This window comes from Bemisia tabaci, chromosome 1, assembly GCF_918797505.1.
Source record: "Bemisia tabaci chromosome 1, PGI_BMITA_v3".
NCBI classification, from domain to species: domain Eukaryota; kingdom Metazoa; phylum Arthropoda; class Insecta; order Hemiptera; family Aleyrodidae; genus Bemisia; species Bemisia tabaci.
In genome coordinates, this window is record NC_092793.1 from 38383083 (window position 1) to 38410862 (window position 27780).

The 27780-nt window shown below is 43.9% G+C and overlaps 1 protein-coding gene across 1 annotated transcript in view; it reads right to left on the reverse strand.

Annotated features, from left to right (window-relative positions):
* Positions 1 to 6225: 6225 nt before the first annotated feature.
* LOC109042780 (polyamine-transporting ATPase 13A3) overlaps positions 6226 to 27780 on the reverse strand; it is a gene marked incomplete at its 5' end in the record, with an annotated part of 286914 nt that continues 265359 nt past the window's right edge. Inside the window, 2 exon segments of the mRNA XM_072300692.1 lie at positions 6226 to 8948; positions 26138 to 26357. Coding sequence (XP_072156793.1) covers positions 7915 to 8948; positions 26138 to 26357 — 1254 coding nt within the window. The 3' untranslated portion in view covers positions 6226 to 7914.

The following is a 27780-nucleotide window of genomic DNA, read 5'->3' on the forward strand; positions in this document are numbered from 1 at the left end:
AATTCTCTGTCCAAAAAACCGCACTTTGCCTACCCCAAGGCCTCCGAAGGGATGCCCCTAGGGTGAGTCAAAAAACATCGACTTTCGCATTTCAAAATTGTGAAGCGGGAAAAGTTGCGCCCAGGTATCAAACTAAAGTGCGCCAAAGCATTCTTCGAAAAAAAAAAAATTTCAGGTGCCACTCTTATAATTTGTTTTAAAAAAAAAATCACGTTTATTTCAAACTGTTTTATGCGATTTTATCGCACTGTTGTTAAGCAAGATAGTGCGGTCCCTTAGGGTAAAAATATTTCAAATTAGGCTACCAGCATGAAACTTGGTGAAAATGTAGTTCGAGGTACGTAGAACCAAAATCCATCGGGACACAAGCGGTATCTATCATGTGTCCTCGTATTTTGGCCGCCATTTTCCAATATGGCCGCCATACGTTGATTTACATTACTATCTCATTTTTCAGGCGTTCTAACTGACCCGTTAACATGAAATTTGGCAGGAATATACTTAAGGGTGTGTAGAATGAGAAATAATTTACATTCAAGTTCAGTCGGCCATTTTACCCCCGCTATTGGCCGCCATTTTGAAAAGTAGCGGTTCCGTGCGGTTCCTTCTCGGTTTATTAGCTTTTCGCGGCTCTGTTGCAATGAGATGCGTGAAAAAGCATCCCAAAAGGGTATCCCTGGGTAAGGGCACCAAAATGCCCCTCCTCACGGATTTTGAATTTAATGGTCCAAACCCTTTTAGAGGTCCTAAAAACATGGTTTTGGGCAATGTTTACCTCCTGACCCCAACCACCCCCCCTCCAGCCCCGAAAAACCCACATTTCGGGGTATTTTTACGTTTTATTTCGTATCTCGCGCGTTTTTCGATGACAGTTCACCAAAATTTCACCAAATGCACATTAGACCAATCAGATTCTTGGGTAAAAAATCAAATTTATCGCACCATGTTTACACCCCTAAAAAAATGCGTAAAAATCGTAAATTTCCAATTTTTTCCAGATTTTGGCGATTTTAAAAAAAATGAGAACATATACATTTTTTGTTTTTGCCTTAAAATGTAGGTAATATACCCAGTTGTTCCCCAAAAAAATTTCAAGCCTTCACGCATGGTGGCTCCCACCGAAAAAATGTTTTTTTGGCGCCAAAACGGTCAAAATGGCTATTTTGGCAACGATGTACTCGCACGCTATCAAGATAAAAACAATAAAATCACTAATTTTGGCTCCAATGTTTCAAGCAGCATGCCCTAGTATCGTCAGAAAAGGTTTCAAGTCAATTGAGTCCTTGCGCCCATCGTAAAGTACCGGTTTTTGGCGCCAAAATGGTCAACATTGCTATTTCAGAAGAGGTTACTCGCGTAGGGTAACTCTTATTTTTGACTTTACGGAAATTTGAGTGCGGAACCCTGCAAATGGTTCCATTTGATGGGAAAATATCAGGGAAAAAATGAAAATGGGGAAAAAATATTTTAAAGCGCGCCTCAAAGAGCCTGAAGTAGCGAGCAGTGTGCGAGCGTGGCGCGTGAACACGCGTTTTTGCGTCATTTCGCGAATTTTTCCCCTCCCTTTTAAATGATGCTACGGCTTTGAAATTTTTGGAGGTAACACACTTTTTAGAGTACTTTACGAGAGAAATAATGAAATTTATCTCGCCTATTTTAAAATGCCCTTTTTTCCCCTTCAAAGAGGCCGTATCGTGCGATTTTGCTGATTTTCCCTTTATACCGTTAATTTGGATGTTAGCCCCGAAATACCTTTAAATCGACTAGTTTTCCAGCAGCTGAACAAAATTGTTTTCTTTTTGGTAGTCACTCTACTTCCAGTATCTGAGGAAATTTTGCTTTTGACTTTTCAAAAAATTTAAACTCCTTCAGGTAAACCGTGCCGGAAGAATGTTACGAACAATCATCGACGAAATCGCACGATGTGGCCTCTTTGAAGGGGAAAAAAGGGCATTTTAAAATAGGCGAGATAAATTTCATTATTTCTCTCGTAAAGTACTTTAAAAAGTGTGTTACCTCCAAAAATTTCAAAGCCGTAGCATCATTTAAAAGGGAGGGGAAAAATTCGCGAAATGACGCAAAAACGCGTGTTCACGCGCCACGCTCGCACACTGCTCGCTACTTCAGGCTCTTTGAGGCGCGCTTTAAAATATTTTTTCCCCATTTTCATTTTTTCCCTGATATTTTCCCATCAAATGGAACCATTTGCAGGGTTCCGCACTCAAATTTCCGTAAAGTCAAAAATAAGGGTTACCCTACGCGAGTAACCTCTTCTGAAATAGCAATGTTGACCATTTTGGCGCCAAAAACCGGTACTTTACGATGGGCGCAAGGACTCAATTGACTTGAAACCTTTTCTGACGATACTAGGGCATGCTGCTTGAAACATTGGAGCCAAAATTAGTGATTTTATTGTTTTTATCTTGATAGCGTGCGAGTACACCGTTGCCAAAATAGCCATTTTGACCGTTTTGGCGCCAAAAAAACGTTTTTTCGGTGGGAGCCACCATGCGTGAAGGCTTGAAATTTTTTTGGGGAACAACTGGGTGTATTACCTACATTTTAAGGCAAAAACAAAAAATGTATATGTTCTCATTTTTTTTAAAATCGCCAAAATCTGGAAAAAATTGGAAATTTACGATTTTTACGCATTTTTTTAGGGGTGTAAACATGGTGCGATAAATTTGATTTTTTACCCAAGAATCAGTGGCGTGGCGTCCATAGGTTCGCAGTGTTCGCCGAACACCCTAAAATATTTTGAAACAATTAATAAATTATGGCTAAGAATGTGGGAAGCAATACAGAATTGTGAATAGTAGATCGCAAATAAGTATCGGGCGCTTGGCTTCCGACATCGGCATGTGGCGCGGCGGAGAGAGAAAATCCTGTGACGCGTGGTCCGCACCGGCTACCGAACCTGGATGATCTGCGTACGGTGAGGAAAGAGAACCTGGGTGCAATGATGAAGGGGCAAAGGGTACACGAGAGAGGAGAGGCACCGGCGCGCGGCGCAGAGCGGAGCGTGAGCATTGGGTTCGGAGACGAGTGCGGACCGCGCTCGCGCAGGGAACACAGCAAAGAGAAAAGGGAGGGGAAAAGAACGAGAGAGGAGAGCCGCTCAGCAGTCCGGCTGTTTCTTATAGCAGTGGTCCGCAGGGGTTTGCGAACCGCCGAATTTCCTCTATGCCGCGATTCGCTCTCCGCTTCCCCCCCCCCCCTGCGCCTGCGGGCCGCATCTCCCAGTTTACCAGTCTCCCTCTCCCACCTCTCTCTGCAGGTGCGTGTTGCGAAAATACGTTATGATTTAACAAAATAAATTGCAGGAAAACGATCAGTAAAAAGAACAAAATTTCAATGACAATTTACCGGCACAATTTTCACCAGAAAGGGTTAAAATCGTGTTCTTGCGGCTTCATTTTTTAAAAAGTTTCCGGGGGAGGCCCCCTGAACCCCCCTTTAAGGAAGGGGAGTGAACCTTTCTGAGCGCCCCCCCCCCCGTCCTAAAGTTAACACTCCTACCGAACGCCTACCGGATATAGTCACGCCACGCCACTGCCAAGAATCTGATTGGTCTAATGTGCATTTGGTGAAATTTTGGTGAACTTTCATCGAAAAACGCGCGAGATACGAAATAAAACGTAAAAATACCCCGAAATTCCCCGAAAAGTGGGTTTTTCGGGGCTGGAGAGGGGGGTGGTTGGGGTCAGGAGGTAAACATTGCCCAAAACCATGTTTTTAGGACCTCCTAAAAGGGTTTAGACCATTAAATTCAAAATCCGTGAGGAGGGGCATTTTGGTACCCTTACCCAGGGATACCTTTTGGCCCCTTTTTAGGTATTCGATTCGACCATCGGACCAAGGTTTAAATGGAAGCTTATATTAACAGAAAAGTCAGGAAATATTTCAAGATGAGTAAAGGAACCGTTTTCGAGTTAGGGGGGGCAAAGGGGTCACAATCCGGCCTAATTTTTTGCTGTTTTCTTGTAGAATTGATGTATCGGCGGGGTTCTTATCGTTGTTTACGCATGTGTAGCACATGGATTCCTATGTGTTTTCACACGCAGAATCGATTTTTAACGTTGCCGAATCGATATACTGATCAGTTAAATCGATTTTGAACGATTTATTAAGGAAAATCGATGATTTTTCAGGATCGAAATTGTTTATTTTCGTATCGTATGAATCGTATCGTATGAATAAATGCATCTGAAATTACTGAAGCACTATTTTGATACGTAGAGTTTATTTTTAACGTTGACGAATCGATTTATCTATCGTTTGTATGGAATTTTTGCTATTTTTTACGAAAAATCGATGACTTTTCGGAATTAAAATCAGGTTTGCTCCATCCGAGATCGGAGAAATGTACCCAACATGATTGGGGCACATCGACTCTTACGTATTTTTATACGTGGAATCGATCTATAACCTCAATAAGTCGATATATCGATCAATTGCATTGAATTTTTGCGATTTTTTGCGGAAAACCGATGGTTCATCGGGATTGAGATCGGTGTCTCTCCATCCAAGATCGGAAAAATGTACCCTTTATGATTGGAGCACATCAATTCTTACGTATTTCTACACCGTATACCGGACCGTTAGTAACCAATTTCATTCCTGTTCAAATAATCGATTTTCCACAAAAATCACAAGAAATCAATATGACCAGGCAATGTATCGACTCGTCGACTTCTTAAAAATTGATTTTGCGAGAATAATCACAAACGAATCGATGTGCTCCAGTCATGTCTGGTAGATGTTTCCAATGCCAGTCCAAAAGAACCATCGAATATCCGTAAAAAATCGCAATAGTTGTGTATGTCAGATCGATATATCGACTCGTCGACGTTTAAAATTGATTCTACGTGTAGAAATACGTAAGAATTGATGTGCTCCAATCATAAAGGGTACATTTCTCCGATCTTGGATGGAGAGACACCGATCTCAATCCCGATGAACCATCGGTTTTCCGCAAAAAATCGCAAAAATTCAATACAATTGATCGATATATTGACTTATCGAGGTTATAGATCGATTCCACGTATAAAAATACGTAAGAGTCTATGTGCTCCAATCATGTTGGGTACATATCTCCGATCTCGGATGGAGCAAACCCGATTTTAATTCCGAAAAGTCATCGATTTTCCGTAAAAAATCGCAAAAATTCCATACAAACGATAGATAAATCGATTCGTCAACGTTAAAAATAAACTCTACGTATCAAAATAGTGCTTCAGTAATTTCAGATGCATTTATTCATACGATACGATTCATACGTTACGAAAATAAACAATTTCGATCCTGAAAAATCATCGATTTTCCTTAATAAATCGTTCAAAATCGATTTAACTGATCAGTATATCGATTCGGCAACGTTAAAAATCGATTCTGTGTGTGAAAACACGTAGGAATCCATGTGCTACACATGCGTAAACAACGATAAGAACCCCGCCGATACATCAATTCTACAAGAAAACAGCAAAAAATTAGGCCGGATTGTGACCCCTTTGCCCCCCCGTAACTCGAAAACGGTTCCTATACTCATCTTGAAATTTTTCCTGACTTTTCTGTTAATATAAGCTTCCATTTAAACCTTGGTCCGATGGTCGAATCGAATACCTAAAAAGGGGCCAAAATCAGCCTCTTTTTTGGGAGGCTCTTCGGCAGGAATATGCATAAATATGTTGAGAACAAAAATCTATCGAGACCCAAGTTCAATCGGCCATTTATACCCAAGCGAAAGGCCGCCATCTGGGAAATTAACAGCCCAGTCCTGCTTCTCCACGGTTTCTCAGATTTGCGCGGCTGTTTTGCAGCTAGACGCGTGAATTTTGGCAAGAATATCCATGGGTGTATTGAAAATAGAAATTCATCGAGACCCAAGTTTGGTCAGCCAATTTACCGCCGAACTTGGCCGCCATCTTGGAAAAAAAGCGATCTGCCGCCCTGTTCCTCCTAGGTTTGTCGGATTTTCTTGGCTGTTTTGAAGCCAGATGCATGAAACTTGGAATGAGTAGGTGTAGATATGTGAGGAACCCAGTAATTCTGACATTGAAATGAAGTCAGCTTTACCCCGGTTAATGGCCGCCACCTTGAGAATGAGCCATCAACCTCTCTTTCTCTGAGGTATCTCGGATTTTTGTTGCCCGTAGGAGCGAGATGTATGAAAGGCAGGCATACACATACGAATATAATTGAAAATAAGGAACCTCGAGACATGCGTTTAGGAGATTAACATGTGAAATTTTATTTCAGAAAACAATGGAAAAACAAGAAAATTTAAACAATTAATTCTAATTATTTTTTTAAAAAAGTCGCCGTAGAGCAGTCTTCATATTGGATGAGATACAAAAATTTTCTGTTTTGCACTGTGATTTATTATACATTTTCTAAATTAACAGCTTTTAACTTTAAGCTTAAATCATACATGAAACACGTTTTTATTGTAAACATTACAAAAAGTAGAAAAAACCTGAAAAATTTTGAGTCATTTTTCGAATTTAAAGAAATGTTGACTAGGAAATTCCTGGAATCGAAAATTTTTTTACGGTGGCTGTATTGTGTTGCGCTGCATGAAATTTTCTAACATTTCTAAAAATACTAATTTAGTACCATCTAGAATTGAAGTTAAAGAAAACAAGGAACACGTAGCGAAGGACTTTTGGAACTCATTTGGTACCTGACAGTCTTTTAAGGGAACATACCAAGAAATGTTTTACATTTTTTGAAATTCAACACACAATCGACGGTATCTTCTATCTCTCTGCAACGGCAGTGGTGCCCAACAAAAATGAGATATCAACATTAAATTGACTGCGTATTAAGATCAATGGATCTAGATCTCTTACCGAAACTACTCATCAGACCATTCGGGTGATTCGGTTGCTTTCAATTTCGTTTTTGTCGGGCACCACTGCTGTTGCAGAGAGAAGATATCGTCGATTCGATGAATCGACAGTGCGAACTCCAGAATAAGGCTGCACTTACGTGGCTGGATGAGATTAAATGAGTAAGACATTTTTTGTGATCGCGGTGGTGGTTTTCTTGAAAACTGGCAACCCCACATATACATGAATTCCTACGGAAATTGGATAATGTTGTGAATACCACGTCGAAAATAATCAGTTTAGGTTGAAATCAGTAGCTGAGCGTGACTAAATAAGTATTACCTACTTTAAACTGTGATCGCAGCGGTGGTTTTTACTGAAAACCGGCAACTCCGCCGCCACGAGAATTCTTGAAAATCATTCAAAAAAGCTCAAAAGATGCCGAACTGGCTTTTCGAGTTTTGTTTGGCTTAGGCGTTTTGCTTCAACTTGCTTTGGAGTCGCGAAACGTACGGGAACGAGCGTCAAAATTGGGTGTCGGGCGTGTTGCCGAATTTTTAAATCGCTATAACTCGTATTCCCTAAGCCCCTCAGAAAAGTGTAACATATCAATCGATGCGAAATCTAACGAATTGTAATTCCGACAGGTTTTTGTTTAATCCTCACCAACTGCAAACCCTCTTTTAAGCGGTAACGTGATTTTTATTAATTATGAAAATTAAAAAAATGGCCAAAACGTGGCAACAAAGGACTCAAATTATAATTTCTTCTGCGTAGGTCGTTAGAGCGATAAAGCTTTGTAACTGCTTTTCTGCGGAAGGTATACATATTTGAATGTTATGACTTAAAGAAATGGGAACGTCGATTCCCTGCGGTTTCGCTTAAAAGCCGCCAGAAGAAAGCCCAAAATGACCTATACAGTCATCCCACAATAAGTTTCCTACAATCCCCGCTGGTTAACTTTTTGGCCGTTTTGCGTACCTAATCCTCTCTCCAAGTTGCAAAACCACAATATCAAACCACCAAAAATATTGAGGTAACATGTCTGAATCAGGTGTGGGCGGCTCACAAAAATAAGACCAATCTATAATTTTGTAACGACAGTATCCTCATCGACGAAAGCCTCATTAACGAAACAAGTTTTGGCTGGTATCCCAGAAAAAGATTCAAATGAAGGAGAGGAGGATATCATTGGATATTTCTCTGACAACAGAGACCATTCAACATCTTTTTGGAGTTCAGCATATACTTTGTCGTACCTCTTCTCACGTTTTTCAATTTCACCAAACCAGGGTTTCAGTTTTTTCAAAATTATGTACTCAACAAGGAATGTTTCTACAAAAAAACTGGTGAGAAAGTTCACAACAACTAAGCCAAGAACAACGGAGGGAAAATCTAACTTTGGTGGCAATTTTAGTTCCAGTAAAGAAACTACCCATTCACCTGGGGCAATGACAATATACACACAAACGAAGGTCATTATAATGAGCGAAAGTGTAAGGTACACATTTTTATAAATAGGAGTTCTGTATGGTTTGCCTTTTGAAAACACAATCACAAATATTATGTACTGAAACATGGATACACTGAAAACAGCATAATTTTCAAAACTTGTATAATCAAGATCATTATTGTACTTATAAGGCACAAACCAAGAGAACTTCTGGACTAGATTAAAGGAAATGCATTGAAAGAGAATAGCCACAAAGGCCTGTGACAGCATTGAACAAATTGGTATAACAGCCATCAGACTGTTCTGAGGAACGGATTTTGAGAGGACACCTTCATCTGCTTTGTTTCGCCCAAAGAAACAAGCAAAATTCACAACTAAAGCCATGTCAATGAAAAGGAATTCAAAGTCAGTCAAATTACTATCAATTCCATACAGCAATATTGTAGACCAAAACTCTGATAAACTGTACAGAATCATAAATTTAAAGATGCCAAAAGAGGTGGTGAGAGCAGCACGACCCTCCTTGATGATGCGAGGCACACAACTTATATTTGGTTCTCGGGCAGTAAATGGCGAGGCAATCGATGACTCTGTCTTAGAAAGGGAGATTCCTGCATGTGCCGCTCTCAATGCACCACAGTCGTTTGCTCCATCTCCACACATTGCTAAAAGAAAGAAAAAACCGAAGGTATGAAAAAATAATTGATGACGCATGATAAAGCGGTGCGGTTGAATGACCCCCAAGTAGCATTGGATTCTATTTTCTGTCTAGAATTAATTTAGAAATGTTTTGTCTATTTTCTAAACAGAAAATAAAATAGAAAGAAAATGGAAATAAAATAGATGTATCAAATAGAAGTAAGAAATTTATTAAAAATATTATATTTTCTGTCTATGTTCCGGACACTTAATACAAGGAAAACATACAATTTTGTTGTCTAGGTACCTTCTTTGTCTTTTCCATCTGTTTTCTGAATTTTAAATTTAAAACTAGGGGGCTGCGCCCCCTGGCCGCTACGCGGCCCAACCCCCCAGAGGCGCTTCGCGCATCTAATATACAGGTATAAATAGCATTAAGATCGTGATGTGTTTTTACTATGTTTGAAATGAGAGAATTAAAACAAATAGAAGAGAAGCAAAATAAATGGTACGTAATAGTGGTACGTAGCAAAAATAAGGCACGTGTAAAAAATTAAAAAAAAAAAACAAAAATATACAGGTATAAAAAAAAAATAATCTAAAAAAAAGGTGAGAAAGGTAAGATAAGTAATAAGGAAGTTGGATTAGATGGCTAAAAGTAAGAAGGGGAGGAAGACTAAGGAATTGTGAGAGATCTTGCTTCCGCAAAATCGCCGAGACAACTGAACGGACAAAATTATTTCCAAAACGACGGTGGTGATTGACGGGCGGGGTAACGGAGGGAGGTAATTTTGAGTCATAGAGGTAGCGGCAACGGCGGGGTAGCGGTGAGCATGGGCGGCAGGAGGGGAGCGGGGAGTGGAGGCAAACCCGGTTTGGACTTAGGACTTCTCGAGACGGCGGGAGGCATGCGAGCGTGCGCGGCAGGCGGGGAGCGGGGAGTGGAGGCAAACCCGGTTTGGACTTCGGACTTCTGGAGACGGCGGGAGACATGCAGGGGCGTAGCTAGGAAATTTCTCTGGGGGGACCACCTCTCGTGGTGAAGAGAGCGGGGGGAGGGTGAGGAATGAAGGATCCCGTTTTTCTGGGGGGGCCACGAGATTTCTGGGGGGCCAGGCCCCCCCAGGACCCCCCTAGCTACGCCCATGGAGACATGTGAGGGTGCGCGGCGGGAGAGGAGCGGGGAGTGGAGGAGAAACCGAGCGTTACTAATTAGCGTGACACCCTCAGCGTGACATCCTCAGCGTGACATCCTCAGCGTGACACGGTGCGCTTATGATTTTATACTATAGAGTAAGTTTTAAAATTGACAGAAAATGAATGACATATATATTCGTGATCTACGACTCGAGATCGGTGCTCTTTACACGGTCCCAGGTCTAGGTCCCACCATGAGGGAGAACGCAATAGTGTATTTTTCCGTCGGAAAATACACTAAAAATTAAAGGCATTTTTTTAAAATTTACATTCCTTCAAAATGAGCTGTTTTTGTGATATGTCGCGTAGCACAGTGCCCCACTTTTGTGCCTCGTATACCTTGAATTTTGAGTTTAGTCCAAAGATCTTTTAGGAACTTAAATTAATGAACCAGGTGATGTGCTTGCTGCACACTTTTAGAATTAGAATTAAAGGCATTTTTCAAAATTTCCAGTCCTTCAAAATGAGCTTCCCGCGTGATTTTGCTAAGAATGGCCCATGGCCCCTAGCCCCCCCCCCCCCAAATTATAGCGTACCCCAAAATCGTTTGACGTGCGCAACTACCAGGGTGTGAGGGGCCCGAGGGCGGAGACTCAACCGTCTACAAGTACAAACACCACATCTATAAATTCAAACAGATACACACCGCTGGGAGGAGGTAAGAGTGCAAAGCAACGGCGGGACCCCTTCCCGACGCTACCCCCACCTCGACAGTCAAGCCGAACCACTTGCGGAGGCAAGAAGAGAAAAGGGAAAGACCAACGCCCTAAGACGTCAGACCCGCAGAGACCGCCAGCAACACCGGCAACGGAACAAAGAACGATTATCAGGGATAAAGACACCTTTCGCGGGGCGGACATTGTAGTCCAACCCAAGTTCCAGAACGCGACGGTCTCCTGTAACGACGTCTGGACCGAATTGACTAAAACCGTCAATCCCAGAGAGGTGGAGGCACAGCCACTTAGATGGGCAAGAGCGCGTGACGCGCAGGTGCGAGTAACCTGCGCCACGCAAGGCGAAGCGGAAGCTCTTGCAGCTGCAGTAAATAACAGTGCCGTACTGACTGCAAACGTGCAGGGGAAAAGCAACCCTAGAATTGCGTTCCATGGCGTCCCGGTCGGTCTCCCGAATGAGGATCTGAACTCAATTTTTCGGGAACAGACTGGGGCAGATCTCGGGTACGAATACAAGCACACCTTTGGGAGTAGATCCGCGACAACCAACGTCCGGGTCCGCGAATGCTCTCCGGAAATTCGTCAAAAGATCGCACTGTTACTTCCTCGGTGGTCGGTCGGCTGGGCTTTTGTTGCGGTCCGGGAACACCTCCGCTTAATGCAGTGCCACCGCTGTCAGCTTTACGGACACTTGCAATCGGTGTGCACCGCCAGAGAACCCACTTGCAAATGGTGCGCCGGGAGCCATAATTCTGGCCAGTGCTCCACGAAAACCAACAAAAACCTTTGGGTCTGTGCAGGGTGCAGGAAACACCGCATGCCCGGACCACGCCACGCCAGTGGGGACACGAACCTGTGTGCCTATCATAAGCTCAGACGCAACGACCTCGAGCGTAGCATAAACTACGGCCAAAAGACTCACGTGCCACAGCCGAAGACTAGAGGCGAAGTGGCGAACGCCGAGCCGCGGACTCCGCAAGCTACCAGACATCTAAACTGGGGCTCCGCGCCACCAGTTACCACAATCTCATCTTCAAACACACCTTCTTCTTCTGCACACTGGTCCTCACTGGTACCCGACCGACTATCCCAGCCCAACACATCGGATAACAACAACGGCAGCGGCTTTCTCGCCGACGGTATCACACCCAGAACAACGTCGTAATACCGATGGAGACGGACCCCAGCTCACAAGTGTGTGTGGGGGGGGGGGGGGGAGACTGCCAGTAGTCAACTATGACAACCCAAACCACTCCTGGCACTGGCCTGCGTCTCAAGTTCGGGCAGATCAACCTCGATCATCGGAAGGATCCGAACTGCGAGACGCAGGTCGATTGTGAGAAACTAGGACTCCAAGTAATCCTGGCTCAAGAGTCGCTAATAAAGCATCTCCCAAGTGGCCACAAACTGGTTGGCTCCCAAAACAACGTTCGGAAAGTCTACACCGTCGAAGCCAACCAGGCTAGAGCAGCAATCATCGTCTTGGATCCCACCGTCGGCGTGCTCGCACTAAACTCTCTAAGTACCAAAGACGTCGCGGTCGCGGAGATCGGCTTCGGGGAGTGCAGAATGATCGTCGCCTCTGTCTACATTTCACCTAACGAGCCATACGAACCTGTTTTACAGCAGCTAAAACAGGTTGCGCAGACCGAGGGCCGCCCCCTACTGATCGCCGGACATTTCAATGCGAAATCACCGGTATGGGGCGGGGACCCTCAGAGGCTCCACAGAGGAATTGCAGTTGAAACTTTATTCGGCGCCCTCGACCTGTCGGTCTGCAACGACCCGTCCTCGCCACCCACCTTCGAGAACGCGCAGGGAAAATCATGGATAGATATCACCCTCTCTCGTGGAGACATCGCAGTCGAGAACTGGAGGGCCTGTGGCACGGAGGCGGGTCGTTTCGTTACCAGCCACCGACTTCTTCAATACGAGGTAGAAATAAACCGGGCACCTCCTAGACAAGGGTTCCCAAATCCTGGAACGGCACTTGCCCAGCTGAACAAGGCCAACTTGGGCAACTTTCAAGACAGGAGGTGCCCGGCGGGTGCCAACGAGGTGACGATCGATCGCGAGGTAGACGACTTCACCGACATCTTACGCAAGTCCACGAAACAAGTAACACCTCTCGTGGAACCCACCCGCAACTCTTGGTGGGACGACGAGTGCGAAACAAGGAAAGCGGAGGTCCTCAGGGCGCTGTCTGCAGCCAGGAAGGCCAAGCCCTGGGAAAAGGACCTCCTCTGGACTAGGAAAAGGGACCTCGAGAAGTAGTGTAGGGATTTCTTGAAAGCCAAGAGGCAATCTCATTTCTCAAATTTCCGAAAGGAATCCCTAGACAAGTACGGACCCTGGGGAGTTGTCTACAAAGCCGCAGCCAATAAATTTCAACATAAACACCCACGGGCAGAGATTCCGACCCAGGACGCCGACCCCGACGGAGAGGCCCAGTCGATGCAAGACGTCCTCATGGCAACACTCCATCGCATGATGCCGGACGACGACGCACCTGAGGACGATCGGCATGCGTCGCGGTCGGTCGAGGCGGACCCTCCTGCCCCCCGCCCACTCTGAGTAACATCACGGAAGCCGCCGCACACTGTGGTATTGGACCTGAAAAGCTGGCCAAAACTATTTATCACCAGATATCGCCGAGTTTTAAAAATATTTTACAATCAGTACTTCTTCTTAAGTGATAATATGCACAATTTAACCACCCAACACATCTTATGACAATTTGCGGAGAGTTTAAAGAGGGTGCAAGAAGCCCTCCAAAAAGCCTTTAAAAGGACGCAAAGTATCTGACTAAAGCGGTGCATTTAGACGAGTTTCTTCTTCACCTATGGTCTACTTTTCGAAATAAGGACTTTCTATTACCTCACAATTGATGGTTTTTTTTCAAAACAGCGTAAGTCACTTCAAAATTTTTGCCGAAACAGCCGATCTCTAACATTGAGGAGTAATTGAACATTTCTCCAAAAAATTAATATGAATCATTCTAGGTATTAGATTTTTGGCAGTTTTGAATCAGAATTAGTGCTAGTATGAAAGTGCCGGGACCTCCATATGATGATTCGAGGTTAAATTATAAGATGAAAATGAGTTTTATCATAATAAGAACCATCGTAAGGGCAGAAAGCACCTGTGAAAATGATTCATTTTGATGGGTTCCTTCCTCACCCATGGTCCACATCTCAAAGTGAGGGCACTTCACTGCGAAATTCGTAACAAAACCACATATCTCACTGTTACGAGGCTTCAAATGTGCCTCTCAGCGTAATTTCATGGTGCCAGAGGGCCACTTTTAAAGCCCCACCCCGCGGCTGCATGGACTCAAATTTGTCTGTAAAAGTAAAACATGGCATAAATATGTCTATACTCAAGGATAATGCACGAAGAGATTGTTAGATAACGGTTTAAACACTTCTGCAAGACTTTAAAGTGACCCTCCCATCCGCTTTCAAATTATTTTTTTTATCCCTCTTTCGAGGACGTAGGAGCCAGAGAAACAGGTTGCGTGACCAAATATCACCCAATTCGGTACTAAATGGGTCAGAGCTGTTGGAAAAATACAATATCAGTCGTTAGTATCGACATAATTTTTCCCATTCATGTTTGTGAAAATCGTTCAAAAGTCCATCTTTAAGGTCAAAAATTTCAATTTCCTCAGTTTTCCTCAGTCTGTCAACCCTGAATCCTGAAAAAACCCGCTTTGGACTACAACATCCCGCCTGAAATCGCTTGAGCGCAGTTGAGCGCAAAAAGAAATCGGACTCTGAATTACGAAAAAAACGTTTACTTTTACAGCACTTTTCAACCTCCTGTGAAAATCACTGAAAAAAGGAAATTTCGAAAATACTGTGGTTAGTTGTGTAGAATATACCCCTAAGAATGTGTTGCATATCGCCGAAGTTCCCTTTTATGGCCGCACAGTTGAAGTAAACTGATCGACGAGTAGCGCGCCAAAACATATCAAAATAATCGCTGAGAATTAGGTAACTTCGTGATCTCTTAGCGGTAAATTGAGCCACTCGAAAAATGGTACATACGTGTGTACCAGGGTAAAAAACGGTGTAGATTTCGAATATCACATTGGTTTTCCAATAAAAAAAATTTAAAATTGAGGTTTTGGCCAGGTTTTTCGGTCAAGTACCACAGTGTGCGCCGCCCAGATCAAGCCAGGGAAGGCCCCGGGCAAAGACGGGATCCACGGAAGGACACTCCGTGAGAGCATCCCAGTTCTCGGCCTCTGGCTCCTCTCCATCTTCACATCATGCTTCGAAGCCAGATACTTCCCCCGCGCGTGGAAGCGGGGGAAACTAGTAACAATCCCTAAAGGTGGAGAGGGAAGAAACATCAACGACACCTCAAACTGGCGTCCCCTCACCATGCTCTCAGAAGTGGGAAAACTTCTGGAGAGGGTCATGGGGTTAGTAACGCAAGCTGCTCTGGGCGGCGACGGCCATGCCGAACAGCGATTCGGCTTTCGAAAAGGCCGCAACGCAATTGACGCGGTCCGCAGAGTAAACGAGTTGACCAAACAGAGGAACGCGCTGCGGCAATGAGTCATGCTCGTTAGTCTCGACGTCAAAGGCGTGTTCGACAACGTGTGGTGGCCCTCCGCTCTAAAAGCGATGATATAGAAGGGCTACCAACAGAACATCATCCAGTTTTGGAGAAGCTACCTGCGTGACCGCGTCGTCACCATCACGGACAGCGGGACCACCGTACTAAAGACACTCACCAAGGGGACCGCGCAAGGATCAGTGCGGGGTCCAGAGATCTGGAACTTAGTTCCGGACACGATCCTGCTGTCCTGGACCGTGCCAAACTGCGAAATCATCGCATACGCAGACGACCGCCTCCTCGTCGTCTGAGGAGATACGTGGCGATCCGTCGGTGGCACGGCCCAGTTAGCCTTAGACCAACTCTCAAAGTGGGCGGGAATAAACAAACTGAAATTTAGCACGTCAAAGTTCTGGACGATGACCTTCGGAACCTTCCAGCCAGCCCGAGTTCCGAGGGTTACCATTGTAGGTGAAGGTAAACCCCTGGAGGAAACGGAGGGACGGTATCTAGGTATCTTCCTAGATCCGAGCAGCGATTTGGCGATCGCATGAAGGAAGCCGTGGGGAAGGCCATCAGGCTCTTCTTCGCCCTCCGCGGCCTCCCTCTAAAATGTGAAGTTAACACCAAAACCCTTCTGCAGGTGTACCGCGGAGCCGCAGTGCCCGCTGTACTCTACGGCGCAGAGATATGGGGCCGCCGCTGTGCCTACCAAGTGTACCAACGAATCCTGGACCGTGGCCAGAGGGCCTGTATGATAACGTGCCTTTGCGCATACAGGACCCCTCCCCAGATAACATCGAACGTTTCAGCAACGTGGAAATCAACGTAGACCTTGAAACATTCCGGGAACGTTTACAATTTCTACGTAGTAATCAACATGGAAGAACAGGAGTGCTCCGAAAACGTCTCACTGGCGACGTAACAGGAACGTGGAAAGGAACGTTGCTCTGTAGACCTAACCTAAAAAGTTAAAATCGCTCTTTCGCCGTTTCGCTGTCTACGTTTCCGGGACGTATAATTCAACGTAGTCCAAAACACGTTGTATTAGAAAAGGCGGCACAGACAGGACACAGGGCAGGAGCGCCCACTAGGTGGCGCTGCATTTCGCAGCGCAGATTACCTACTCAAAAAGTCTACAGCACATGCGCAGCCCATGTCGGCACCAACCAAGTTCCTGGAATCAGTCTGATCAGCAAAGGTTGCAACTGTTCGAGAGAGTCCACCATTTGTTATCTTGATAGTGGCGTACCAAGTGATTTTCGCAGTTTAATGTTGGGCTTGAAGTGATGCTTATACCTCCGTGTTTTACATACATAAAAGTTCGTTAATTATCTGGTTTGCACTTACTTGTCTGTTTCTAATTCTGTATCTCAAGTCAATGTCCACAATTTTAACCCGTAGACCTCATCTAAAACTGAAAGTGCTTATTCCTCCTCTAGTATGTACACCTAAATGAAAGTCGTGCCTATGAAGTGAATGATAGTATTTTAATTAATCGTCATTTATCGCAAATAAGTAGATAATTAACGAAATTTTCTAATCGTAAACACGTTAGGAGGGAGAGAGACACACAAACTGTGAAAAGCCCAAAAATGAATGCCACACTATGTTTTGCGAATAAAATGGATTCTAATGTTACTGCACGTCCGTGCAATGTAGTCACTGCCACGTCCCTGCAATGTAGACACTGCAACGTTCCTGCGACGTGGACACTGAAACGTTCCTGTAAACGTTGTCGCTGACAACGTTTACACGGGAACGTTCCGGAAACGGTACTTAATACATGAACATCCACGTAGAATTACACGTTCCGGTACACGTTGCTTTCCACGTGGAAGGTTTCACGAAAAACGTGAAATTCTACGTTGCTGTCAACGTTGAAATTGTTATCTAGGTCTCCACAGAAGCGGCCGCGGTTCTAGCGGGAGAGCTCCCCCTGAGCATCAGAGCTATGGCAGCGGCAGCCTTGGACGAGTGCCTTCGCAACGGAAGGACGATGTACTATCGCCGAATTTAGTTTCACGCATAGGCCGCTCCAAATCAAATGTAAACTGTGCGACGAGGCGCAGCGCGTTTCGGAGATATCGGGTGCTGATTGCACCTATCTCATCTTATGCCAACGAGGAAAACGGAGCTACATGAACAATTGGCAAATCTGCTACTTTTTCAAGAAAATATCCCTCAGACAAGCATCTATAGGTGCGAACTATAATAGACAGCGCAACACCGCGGTCACTCGAAAATAGAGCTAAAATTTCATGAGGTGCAACTGATTTTTTCTTCTAGTCGCCGCGCCGGCCTCCGCGCTGACAGGTTACATGGAGTTCTTTGGGACAAAGGCGTATGCGCGCATCCGCCCTTTTTCGGGAGAACGCGTTTTCTGAAACTTGATTACTTCTAATTTCAGGAAATATACAGAGTGTGCGAAAAATTCCCGCTCCCCCCCTTTTTGACCCTCCCTCAAGGGGGGCAACTTTCTTCTTCCAAACTGAAACCCCTAACTTGTGATACGTTTTTGGAGAGAACATCAAGGACAAAGAATTTTTCAATATCTCAATCTTTGACCGAGTTATGATAAGTCAAAGGCCAAAGGTCTTTTTTCCAAAAATCATATCTTCGGTTCAAATTACCGTAGAAAAAAAATAAAACAAGAAAATTTACCGAATTGTTAGCTTTTTAAGTAAAAATTACAGAAATAATTTCAAACTAATTTTAAGGAGGATTTCGGACCCCAAAATACGTCAGTTCAAAAGTCATACGATTCTCCCGCGAAATAAGCCAATTCTCCGTAACTTTGTCCCAACATTATCTCGGTAAGTTCCAAATTAGTTGGACATAACGTTCTCAAGTACCCAAATGGGCAAAGTTCAAAAATCGAAAATTTAATCGTCAACTTGAATCACCTTAAATTTTGTTCCTTGAACTTTGCCCAAAATTTTGACTCAAATTCATGACTTTCCGGAGTTATCTTTTAGGGTAATATACTTCTCTTTTACTTTAAATTGTTCTATTGGCTTCTTTTCCCACTTACCTCTGTTTTTCATCATATTTTTTCCAGAAAGGTAAAATTATTAACTAGTAAGCTTAGCCTTTGGAACAAGGGCGTATACAACGATCCACATTATCCTGCAGAAATCATAGGGAAATGTAGTCACAATGTTCCGTTTTTGCAAGTGAACAGTCAAAGACTTGTTCTTCCAAACTAATTGAATTTCGTGCGAAGATATTGGGTAGAACTAGCGCTATACACTTTTGAACTGTCAAATGCGATTTCCTCGGAACTACTTTTTCGGGCATGCGACCTTGTTCCAAAGAACTCCTCAATTCAGGATACACTTTTTTGCGTAGGAAAGAAAATGACGCAAGAGGCAAGATTGGTCCGCTGTAGAATATGAAAGATTACACAAGTATGCACCGAAAAAATAGTTAGTGCTTTAATAGCGAATTCTCGTGTAATATTCAGCCCTGGGTCCAAGTATGACCTTGGTTTTTTCCCTGTCTCCGCCGATTTCCCGGCATATTGGGATTATTTAAAAAGGAATTTTTCTAGGAAAATTTAATTTCCTGGAGATTAATGCATGATTGAGATTATAAAGGTATTTTATCGCACACGTATCGCATACTGCATGTCTAAAAATGTGCCTTCCTTTTTCTGATAACAAGGTTTTCCAGTCGAAATGACATATTCTACTTACAAATCCTTATATAAAACTGATCCGTTTATTTTGAGTCTGGAAGGACCGAAAATTATATTATTAAGATAGCTAATTGGGCTACATTATGTTATTGCTTGCTGCTGACTTCTAATCGACCATTTTTTCTCGACCACCTACTAATTTTCCGACAGGTCGAGCTGGGCCAAAAAACTAAAGAGAGACTTGTGAAAAAACTTAATTGAGAAATCAGTGATCTCGTAAACTGGTGTCAATCTTTCTCACATTTATGATTTCAACATGAATCAGGGCCGGATTAAGGGGGTGGCAACATGGGCCGCGGCCCATGGCGGCAAATCTAGAGGGCGGCAAATTTTGCAATTTTTTTAAATGTAGGTATAAAAAAATATCGGATTTAGAAAAAAAAAATTACAAACGAGAAAAGGCGTCAAAATCTCTAGTTTCCTGAGAGTGTAGTAATTTTTAATTGTGTCGTCTTTCAGTGATACAAGAGACAGCACCTTCAATTGGATTGCATTTTGCAAAAAGGAACCACTAGCATTGCAATGTTGCTAAGATTGTGCGACTTATTCTGTCCTGGAGGAAAAACTCGATTATCCATTAATAGTTTCTATTTTACTCGCTGAAAACTGTAAATTTAAGACAAAAATTACCATCTAAATTTCATAGTTTTTCACGATTTCCGCAATTTTATTGTAAAATATGAAGTTGCACAATCTCAGCATCATTGCAATGCTAGTGGTTCCTTTTTGCAAAATGCAATCCAATAAGTCGAGTCAACAAAGAAACCAAACACGCAATTTGGCCTGGAACGCATAGAACGCTGTCTGGAACGCGGCGCAGAGAGCAATGATGACGAGGACTTGAGATGAAGAGGAGAAGCCATCGGCGCGGCGATCGGCATGTAACACATATCCGCGCCTACAAGACTGCACGAAAATTTCACGCATTGCATGAAACACAGTGCGGTCAGCGTGAAACGCATGGCGCCTACAAGACTGCGTGAATACTTCACGCATTGCGCCGAACACGGTGTGGTCTGCGCGTCGTGGCGGCGGAAGTTAAAATCATTAAACCACATTCATGTTTGTCCTTTCGTAATTTTTTCGTTCATTTCTTTTGAATGGAAGGCCTTGTCCACACAGAGATAGGTTTACAAAACTTAACTTTTGCTAAGTAGTAGTGTCGACAGGACATCCCAAAAAATGTGTTCAACACGAGTAAACGCGTCTTTTGTACCCCTCCCCCGCTGGCACGTTCACTTGATGGTGTTTATTGATGTTTCAATACGAATGAGAAGGGAGCGGCAAAATATAGGCGGCAAGTAGGTAAATCCGGCCCTGACATGAACTCAATCGATGTGAAGCATTTGTTTCCTTCTTACCAAAGAAGAAGTAAAATACCGATGTTTAAAACCCATTATAATGACAAAGAGTGTTACGAAAAAGAGCTCAGTATAGATCTTTCTCTCTCTTTCTCCCCTACTTGAGTGATTCAGACTGACCAATAACCAAAATGCATCAAATATGGTCCTCTTGACCAATGAAAATGCAAAACCTCACGATTAGTGGTCAGTTTGGGGGCGTGGGTGGTGAAGGGATTCCAAACATCCCAGGTCTCAGCGTACCGCGTCAACTTTGGATAATCTTAACTCCCCCTGAACTTGTTTCCCCAGGTGCTATAGTGCTTGTTAAAACGTAAACGGTATACTTTCATTAGAAAATAGTTCTGTTATTTTATGTGCACCTCTCAACGCAACGCCACAGCTAAAAATGTGGAAAACTGAACTTTTGAACTACGGCAACGTAGCAATAATAGATGAAATTGCCCAAATGGACCAATTTTGTAATTATTGCTTGAAAGCTGGTGTTTTTCTCTAAATTTTGAGACCAATATCATCTCTCTACGACTAAGTGTTAGCGAGATATGCGAGTTTAATTTTTTTACTTTGACTCCCCTCCCCCTCCCTCCGTGATTGTCCGATTTCAAAAAGCATCAGTGTTTTAGACTCTGGAGGTGATCCTCTATCAACTTTGAAAATATTTCGAAGATCAGGCAAGGTTGAAAATGGCCGATTCGGAATGAGGTCCTTTCTTCCTTGCTCTAGTCACAAAAACAAGAGGCAAGCGAGAATTGGAATCGATGCGCGATACGTCATTACGAATCTTTGTTTACATTCCAAAGAGCCAAAAATGTGAATTCTCACGGTGAATGAGCGAAAATGTCTGTGTGTGTTTGGTGTGCGTCTGTGTTAGTGACTACGCGCTCACAGAGGAACAAGTGCGTCTTCATGAGAGCGTTATCAGGCAACGCGCCGCGCCTCGCCGTCGCTAAATAGTCACCTGAGACTCTGCGTGAAACTAAATTCGGCGATAGTACGGTGGGCACGAATTCGTCAAGGGAGACAACTCTAAAAGCTCTCTAAAGCAAGCGCTACACAACCAGTCTTTGGAAATGTGGTAAGAACGCTGGGACGTCTGCGAAAAGAGGGCCACAAGGAAGGCCTTTGCACCCAACATCCAGGCCCGCCTCCAAGCACCGTTTCTCCCCTTACTGGGCACAATTCTTCAGCGGACACGGTGGGTTCGGCTGTCATCTTGTCCGAATCCGGAAGTCCGCCCAGGGATTGTGCCCAGACTGCAGAGTCCGTGATGACCCCGTCTATAGGCTCACAACGTGCCCCTCCTTTACGGAACCGAGGGAGGGGTTACGGAACCTGAGTATTGAACCTACCTCCGAGGACCTCCTGGTCAGAGCAGTGCGAGCTCCATCGTGGGTATGGAAAGCTCTGGCCAGGGATCGGACGGAGGAAATCAAGGCTCTGGAGGACTTCGACGTGGCTGACATAATCAACGACCCGGATGATCCCGGGCGCCCGGCAACACTCCCGAGGCCGCGTCCGAGGCGGGACGCGCGCGACGTCCGTAGACGTGTGGTCGAGGGGGAGCACGGGCTCTTGTGAGCACCGCCCCCGCCACAAACCTCGCCGAGAGGACTCAACCCTTATAGTCCGAGAGCCAGACGACTTTGAGTGACAAACTCGGGATACATGTTTTGACCCCCTAAATCGATAGCCTTGCATGCACCGAAACGGAAAATTTTTGTCTGCCGCCCTCTAGCCTGTGCCATCACCCTCATCTAGGCCCTCAAAGTGGTCCAAAAAACACCATCTGGTGACAAACTCCTGACGCTCGGCAGACAAGTCTATTATTAAAGATCATACCCAGGGTGACTAGAAAAACTTTGTCTGCCGCCTTCTAGCCTGTGCCATCACCCTCATCTAGGCCCTCAAAGTGGTCCAAAAAACACCATCTGGTGACAAACTCCTGACGCTCAGCAGACAAGTCTATTATTAAAGATCATACCCAGGGTGACTAGAAAAACTTTGTCTGCCGCCTTCTAGCCTGTGCCATCACCCTCATCTAGGCCCTCAAAGTGGTCCAAAAAACACCATCTGGTGACAAACTCCTGACGCCTAGTGTGGTTGCAGATGTACTCCTGTGAGCAGCTTGTGTAATAAAGTTTGAATGATACATCATTCTCTTCGTTTTTTTGTGTAGAATCCGATTTTCGATGTTGTCAAGTCCAAAAATGATGCTGGTGCCCCCAATTCAAGATGGCGCCCAAAATAGCCGCCCCGGGGGTCAAAATTCCAAAATTTGAGAATATTGTCGAGTTTGGTATCCATTTATATGTAATTTTGGTCGTAGAATTCATATCTGGTGTCAAAAAATAATTTCAACCCCTTAGGGTCCGTCAAATCCAAGATGGCGGCCAAAATTTCAACTTTAATGATAATTACCCAAGATGCACCTTTCACTGTCGAATGACGTGTCTTCATTTATGTTAATTAGGTCAGAAAACCTACAAGGGAGGTCTACAATGCCACTGCACCCTATGGAGGGCCAGGGTTCACCCCCTCCTACCCCCAATATGGCCGCCGCGGAGGGCATAAATAGTGACATTCTCTCAGAACGTCATAGTAGGTGTCCATTCCTATGTAATTTGAGGCGTAAATTCCAAATTTCAAGTCATAAATCGCAAATGTGAGACTTGCAATGGCTTATACCCTATATGGGGCCAGGGGAACCCCCTCAACCCCCTCTTCTTTCTAATATGGCTGCCATGGGGGGCATAAGTAGTGAAATTCTCTCAGGACGTCATGTGAGGTGTCGATTCATAACATTGGGACCATATACGTTTTCAGATCCCAGAAATCGTCCAGAATTAAGAAAACACATAACTTCCAAGGGAAATTATGAACTTGATTTATCGACTTTTTTCACCCTGAAATGTCCGCTATTCCAATATTCGCCCACATAGGAACAGTGAAATTCTCTCAAAGCGGCATGGTAGGTGTCGATTTGTTTTTAATCTGAGGCGTGGATTTCGAATCACAAGTCAAAACATGTAAATATCCCATAGTGACGAAAATACTTATATATGGCAACCGCTTTGGCCTACATTTTGGACTAAAAATGCTGCTTGGGTTCATTTTTGTCGAAAGAGCTGGAAATGAATTGGTGATTTTAATGGTAATTGACAAATTTCACGCGTATTCTTTTTCTATGTACGCAAAGGACTCAGATGGGCGTCTGTTTTTTTCATTTTTAAAAATTCCCAAAAAAATATAATTTTTTTGCCGACGAAGTATGTATCTGCATTCAGAGTTCCTATGTTATTGTTTATGAACGCACTCAGTTTAATTGCAATTAAAACAACTGGATAATTGAGTGCTTTTTGTAGCGCAGGGTTTCGTCTCCTAGTAGAAGCGACACCTACAGTTTCCTGCGTTATCTGCAACAAAACGCACGCTCCTGCTAGAAGAAAATCGATTACAAAAAGAACCATCTATTATCCAGTTATCTAATAATGAAAGAACCAGAAACCAATATGAATCCTCTGTGTACATTTGAAAAAGAACACCGGTGAAATATGTCAATCACCATTAAATTATCCGATTCATTTCCAGCTCTTTCGACATAACTGAACCCAACCCAAGATGCATTCTTTATTCCAAGATGGAGGCCAGAGCGATTGCCATGCTTAAGTGTTTTTGTCACTTTGAGATATTGACGATTTCTGACTTAAAATTCGGAATCTACGCCTCAACTTACATGAGAATCGACACCTCACATGCCGCTTTGAGAGAATTTCACTGCAACTATGTCCCCCCGGCGGCCGTTTTGAAGAGGGTACGGGGCTGCTCCTGGCCCCGCGTAGGGTGAAATGGCCTCAACTTACATGAGAATCGACACCTCACATGCCGCTTTGAGAGAATTTCACTGCAACTATGTCCCCCCGGCGGCCGTTTTGAAGAGGGTACGGGGTTGCTCCTGGCCCCCCGTAGGGGTAATGGCATTCCAGACCTCTAATTTGCGATTTCCGACTTGGAATTCCGAATCTACACCTCTATTTACATTAGAATCGACACCTCACATGCCGCTTTGAGAGAATTTCACTGCAACTATGCCCCCCCCCCCGGCGACCGTTTTGAAGAGGGTAGGGGGCTGCTCCTGGCCCCGCGTAGGGTGAAATGGCATTCCAGACCTCTAATTTGCGATTTTCAACTTGGAATTCGGAATATAAGCCTCTACTTACATAAGAATCGACACCTCACATGACGTCTTGAGAGAATTTCACTACTTATGCCCCCCATGGCAGCCATATTAGAAAGAAGAGGGGGTTGAGGGGGTTCCCCTGGCCCCATATAGGGTATAAGCCATTGCAAGTCTCACATTTGCGATTTATGACTTGAAATTTGGAATTTACGCCTCAAATTACATAGGAATGGACACCTACTATGACGTTCTGAGAGAATGTCACTATTTATGCCCTCCGCGGCGGCCATATTGGGGGTAGGAGGGGGTGAACCCTGGCCCTCCATAGGGTGCAGTGGCATTGTAGACCTCCCTTGTAGGTTTTCTGACCTAATTAACATAAATGAAGACACGTCATTCGACAGTGAAAGGTGCATCTTGGGTAATTATCATTAAAGTTGAAATTTTGGCCGCCATCTTGGATTTGACGGACCCTAAGGGGTTGAAATTATTTTTTGACACCAGATATGAATTCTACGACCAAAATTACATATAAATGGATACCAAACTCGACAATATTCTCAAATTTTGAAATTTTGACCCCCGGGGCGGCTATTTTGGGCGCCATCTTGAATTGGGGGCACCAGCATCATTTTTGGACTTGACAACATCGAAAATCGGATTCTACACAAAAAAACGAAGAGAATGATGTATCATTCAAACTTTATTACACAAGCTGCTCACAGGAGTACATCTGCAACCACACTAGGCGTCAGGAGTTTGTCACCAGATGGTGTTTTTTGGACCACTTTGAGGGCCTAGATGAGGGTGATGGCACAGGCTAGAAGGCGGCAGACAAAGTTTTTCTAGTCACCCTGGGTATGATCTTTAATAATAGACTTGTCTGCTGAGCGTCAGGAGTTTGTCACCAGATGGTGTTTTTTGGACCACTTTGAGGGCCTAGATGAGGGTGATGGCACAGGCTAGAAGGCGGCAGACAAAGTTTTCCTAGTCACCCTGGGTATGATCTTTAATAATAGACTTGTCTGCCGAGCGTCAGGAGTTTGTCACCAGATGGTGTTTTTTGGACCACTTTGAGGGCCTAGATGAGGGTGATGGCACAGGCTAGAGGGCGGCAGACAAAAATTTTCCGTTTCGGTGCATGCAAGGCTATCGATTTAGGGGGTCAAAACATGTATCCCGAGTTTGTCACTCAAAGTCGTCTGGCTCTCTGACTAAAAATGAAAAACGGTCCATCGAAGAATGGTTTTCACACCTTACATAGCTGTTTTCTTAATAGTCCCTCGTACAGGGGCGTAGCTAGGAAATTTCTCTGGGGGGGGGGGGCATGGGACCACCTCTCGTGGTGAAGAGTGCGGGGGGGGGGTGAGGAATGGAGGATCCCGTTTTTCTGGGGGGCCAGCCCCCCCCCCCCCAAGACTCCCCTAGCTACGCCCATGCCCCTGTATAAGCCCTTCTGGTGATACGAAGAGAGGGTTGGTTTTAAACTCAACTACGGGCAAAAGTGGTCTCCTGCGCAAAAGAAACTTTATTTACTTACCAACATGGAAATCCAAATGTTGGAGCTCAAGTATAACTTGTTGTTTCTGAGCAGAAGACATTCTGGCGAATACTGCACCATTCACCAGTAATGGAGGAATCAGTTCAGGATAATGAGTACGCATCGTTTCCCAGACATGGCTAGTCAGAGCAAATTTATACCTGCCAATACTGCGTAGTGCTTCCACATCATACCAGCTTCCATAACTTGCTTTCCTCGTCTGCAAAAGGGGAATAAAAACGTCGGTACTGATGCATGAGGTAGTTTTATTGAGAAAAAAATTCCGAATACTTTTCACAATATTCTGATTACGTGGTCTGCACTCGCAGATTAATTAAATAATATACTATGATTCTATATTAGTGTGGCCCAATTATACACGGCAAAATTTATTTTGCGAATTTTTTTGGTCTTACCCCCTAGAACTGGTCCATTTGATCAAAGAACACTCTCTGCCAAGTTTCAGCCAAATCCGATAATATTAACCCGTGCCGACAGAGCCATCTTTTTTACATTGAAAAACACCTTTTTTCAGAAAAATCCATTCCCTGGAAAATGTGTAATGTTGTGGTCATATTCGGCTTTAGCAGGAAAAATTGAGTGGGAAAAGTTGTATCAGCCACCTTAAAAAATTGTTTTTACCCCTCGTTATAGCGGTGAAACAACTGAAACATCCAACGAAAAAACGGTTGAATTGAATCACCTTAAATTTAGGTTTTTTGAACTTTGCCCAAAATATGGGGACTTGAATACGCAATGTAGAACTAATTTTGAACTAACCAAGATAATGTTGAGGCAAAGTCAAGGGAAATTGGCTCAAATGGCGAGAAAACCGTATGACGGATTTGGGGGTCCGAACCCCCCTTAAAATTAGTTTGAATTAATTTCTGTGATTTTTATTTAAAAGTGCCTAGAATTTGGAGAATTTTCCCGTTTTATTTTCTTCTTTACGATAATTCGAGCCGGAGTTATTCTTTTTTGAAAATAGGTCAAATTTGACCTTTGACCTATTATAACTCCGTCAAAAATTGAGAAATTGATCTATGCGGTTTGCGCCAAAATGCTTAGTTTCTTATGTTCTTTCCAATGATGTATCACAGTAGCCCTGACTATACATCTCCCACAAGTATGAGTAATCGATAAACGAATTTTGAAAGAATTCTAGAGGGGGGGGGGGCGAAAAAAGCCGTTTTTGCATCAAGCTCTTTCCCTTTTCCTAGAGTACCTGTATAGGGAGAGTAGCGACAGATCTGAAACTCCGAAAGTCCATCAGGCCTTCACCGATGCCTCCGCGAATAAAGTTAGGGCCCAAAAGGGCAGCCAACCTATGAATTTCGAATGTCCAGAGCGATTTACAAATACAATTGTTACGAACCGTCGTTTAGAAAGCATGTATTTGGTTTACTTTTTGCATAAATTTATTTATTTTTGCGAAAGAACGCTCATTTATGTACATTCTTAGCCATCTTGGTTAGAATTGAAATCTGTAGGCTGGCAGTGAAATTTTGTGTGTTAGAAGTTGCTCAGAAGGGTGGCTGCACTTTTGGGCCCCAAGCCCTCCATGAACCGATCTGTCGCTACTCTCCCTATACAGGTACTCTACCTTTTCCCTACAAAATTCCCACGATATCGTGGTTATCATA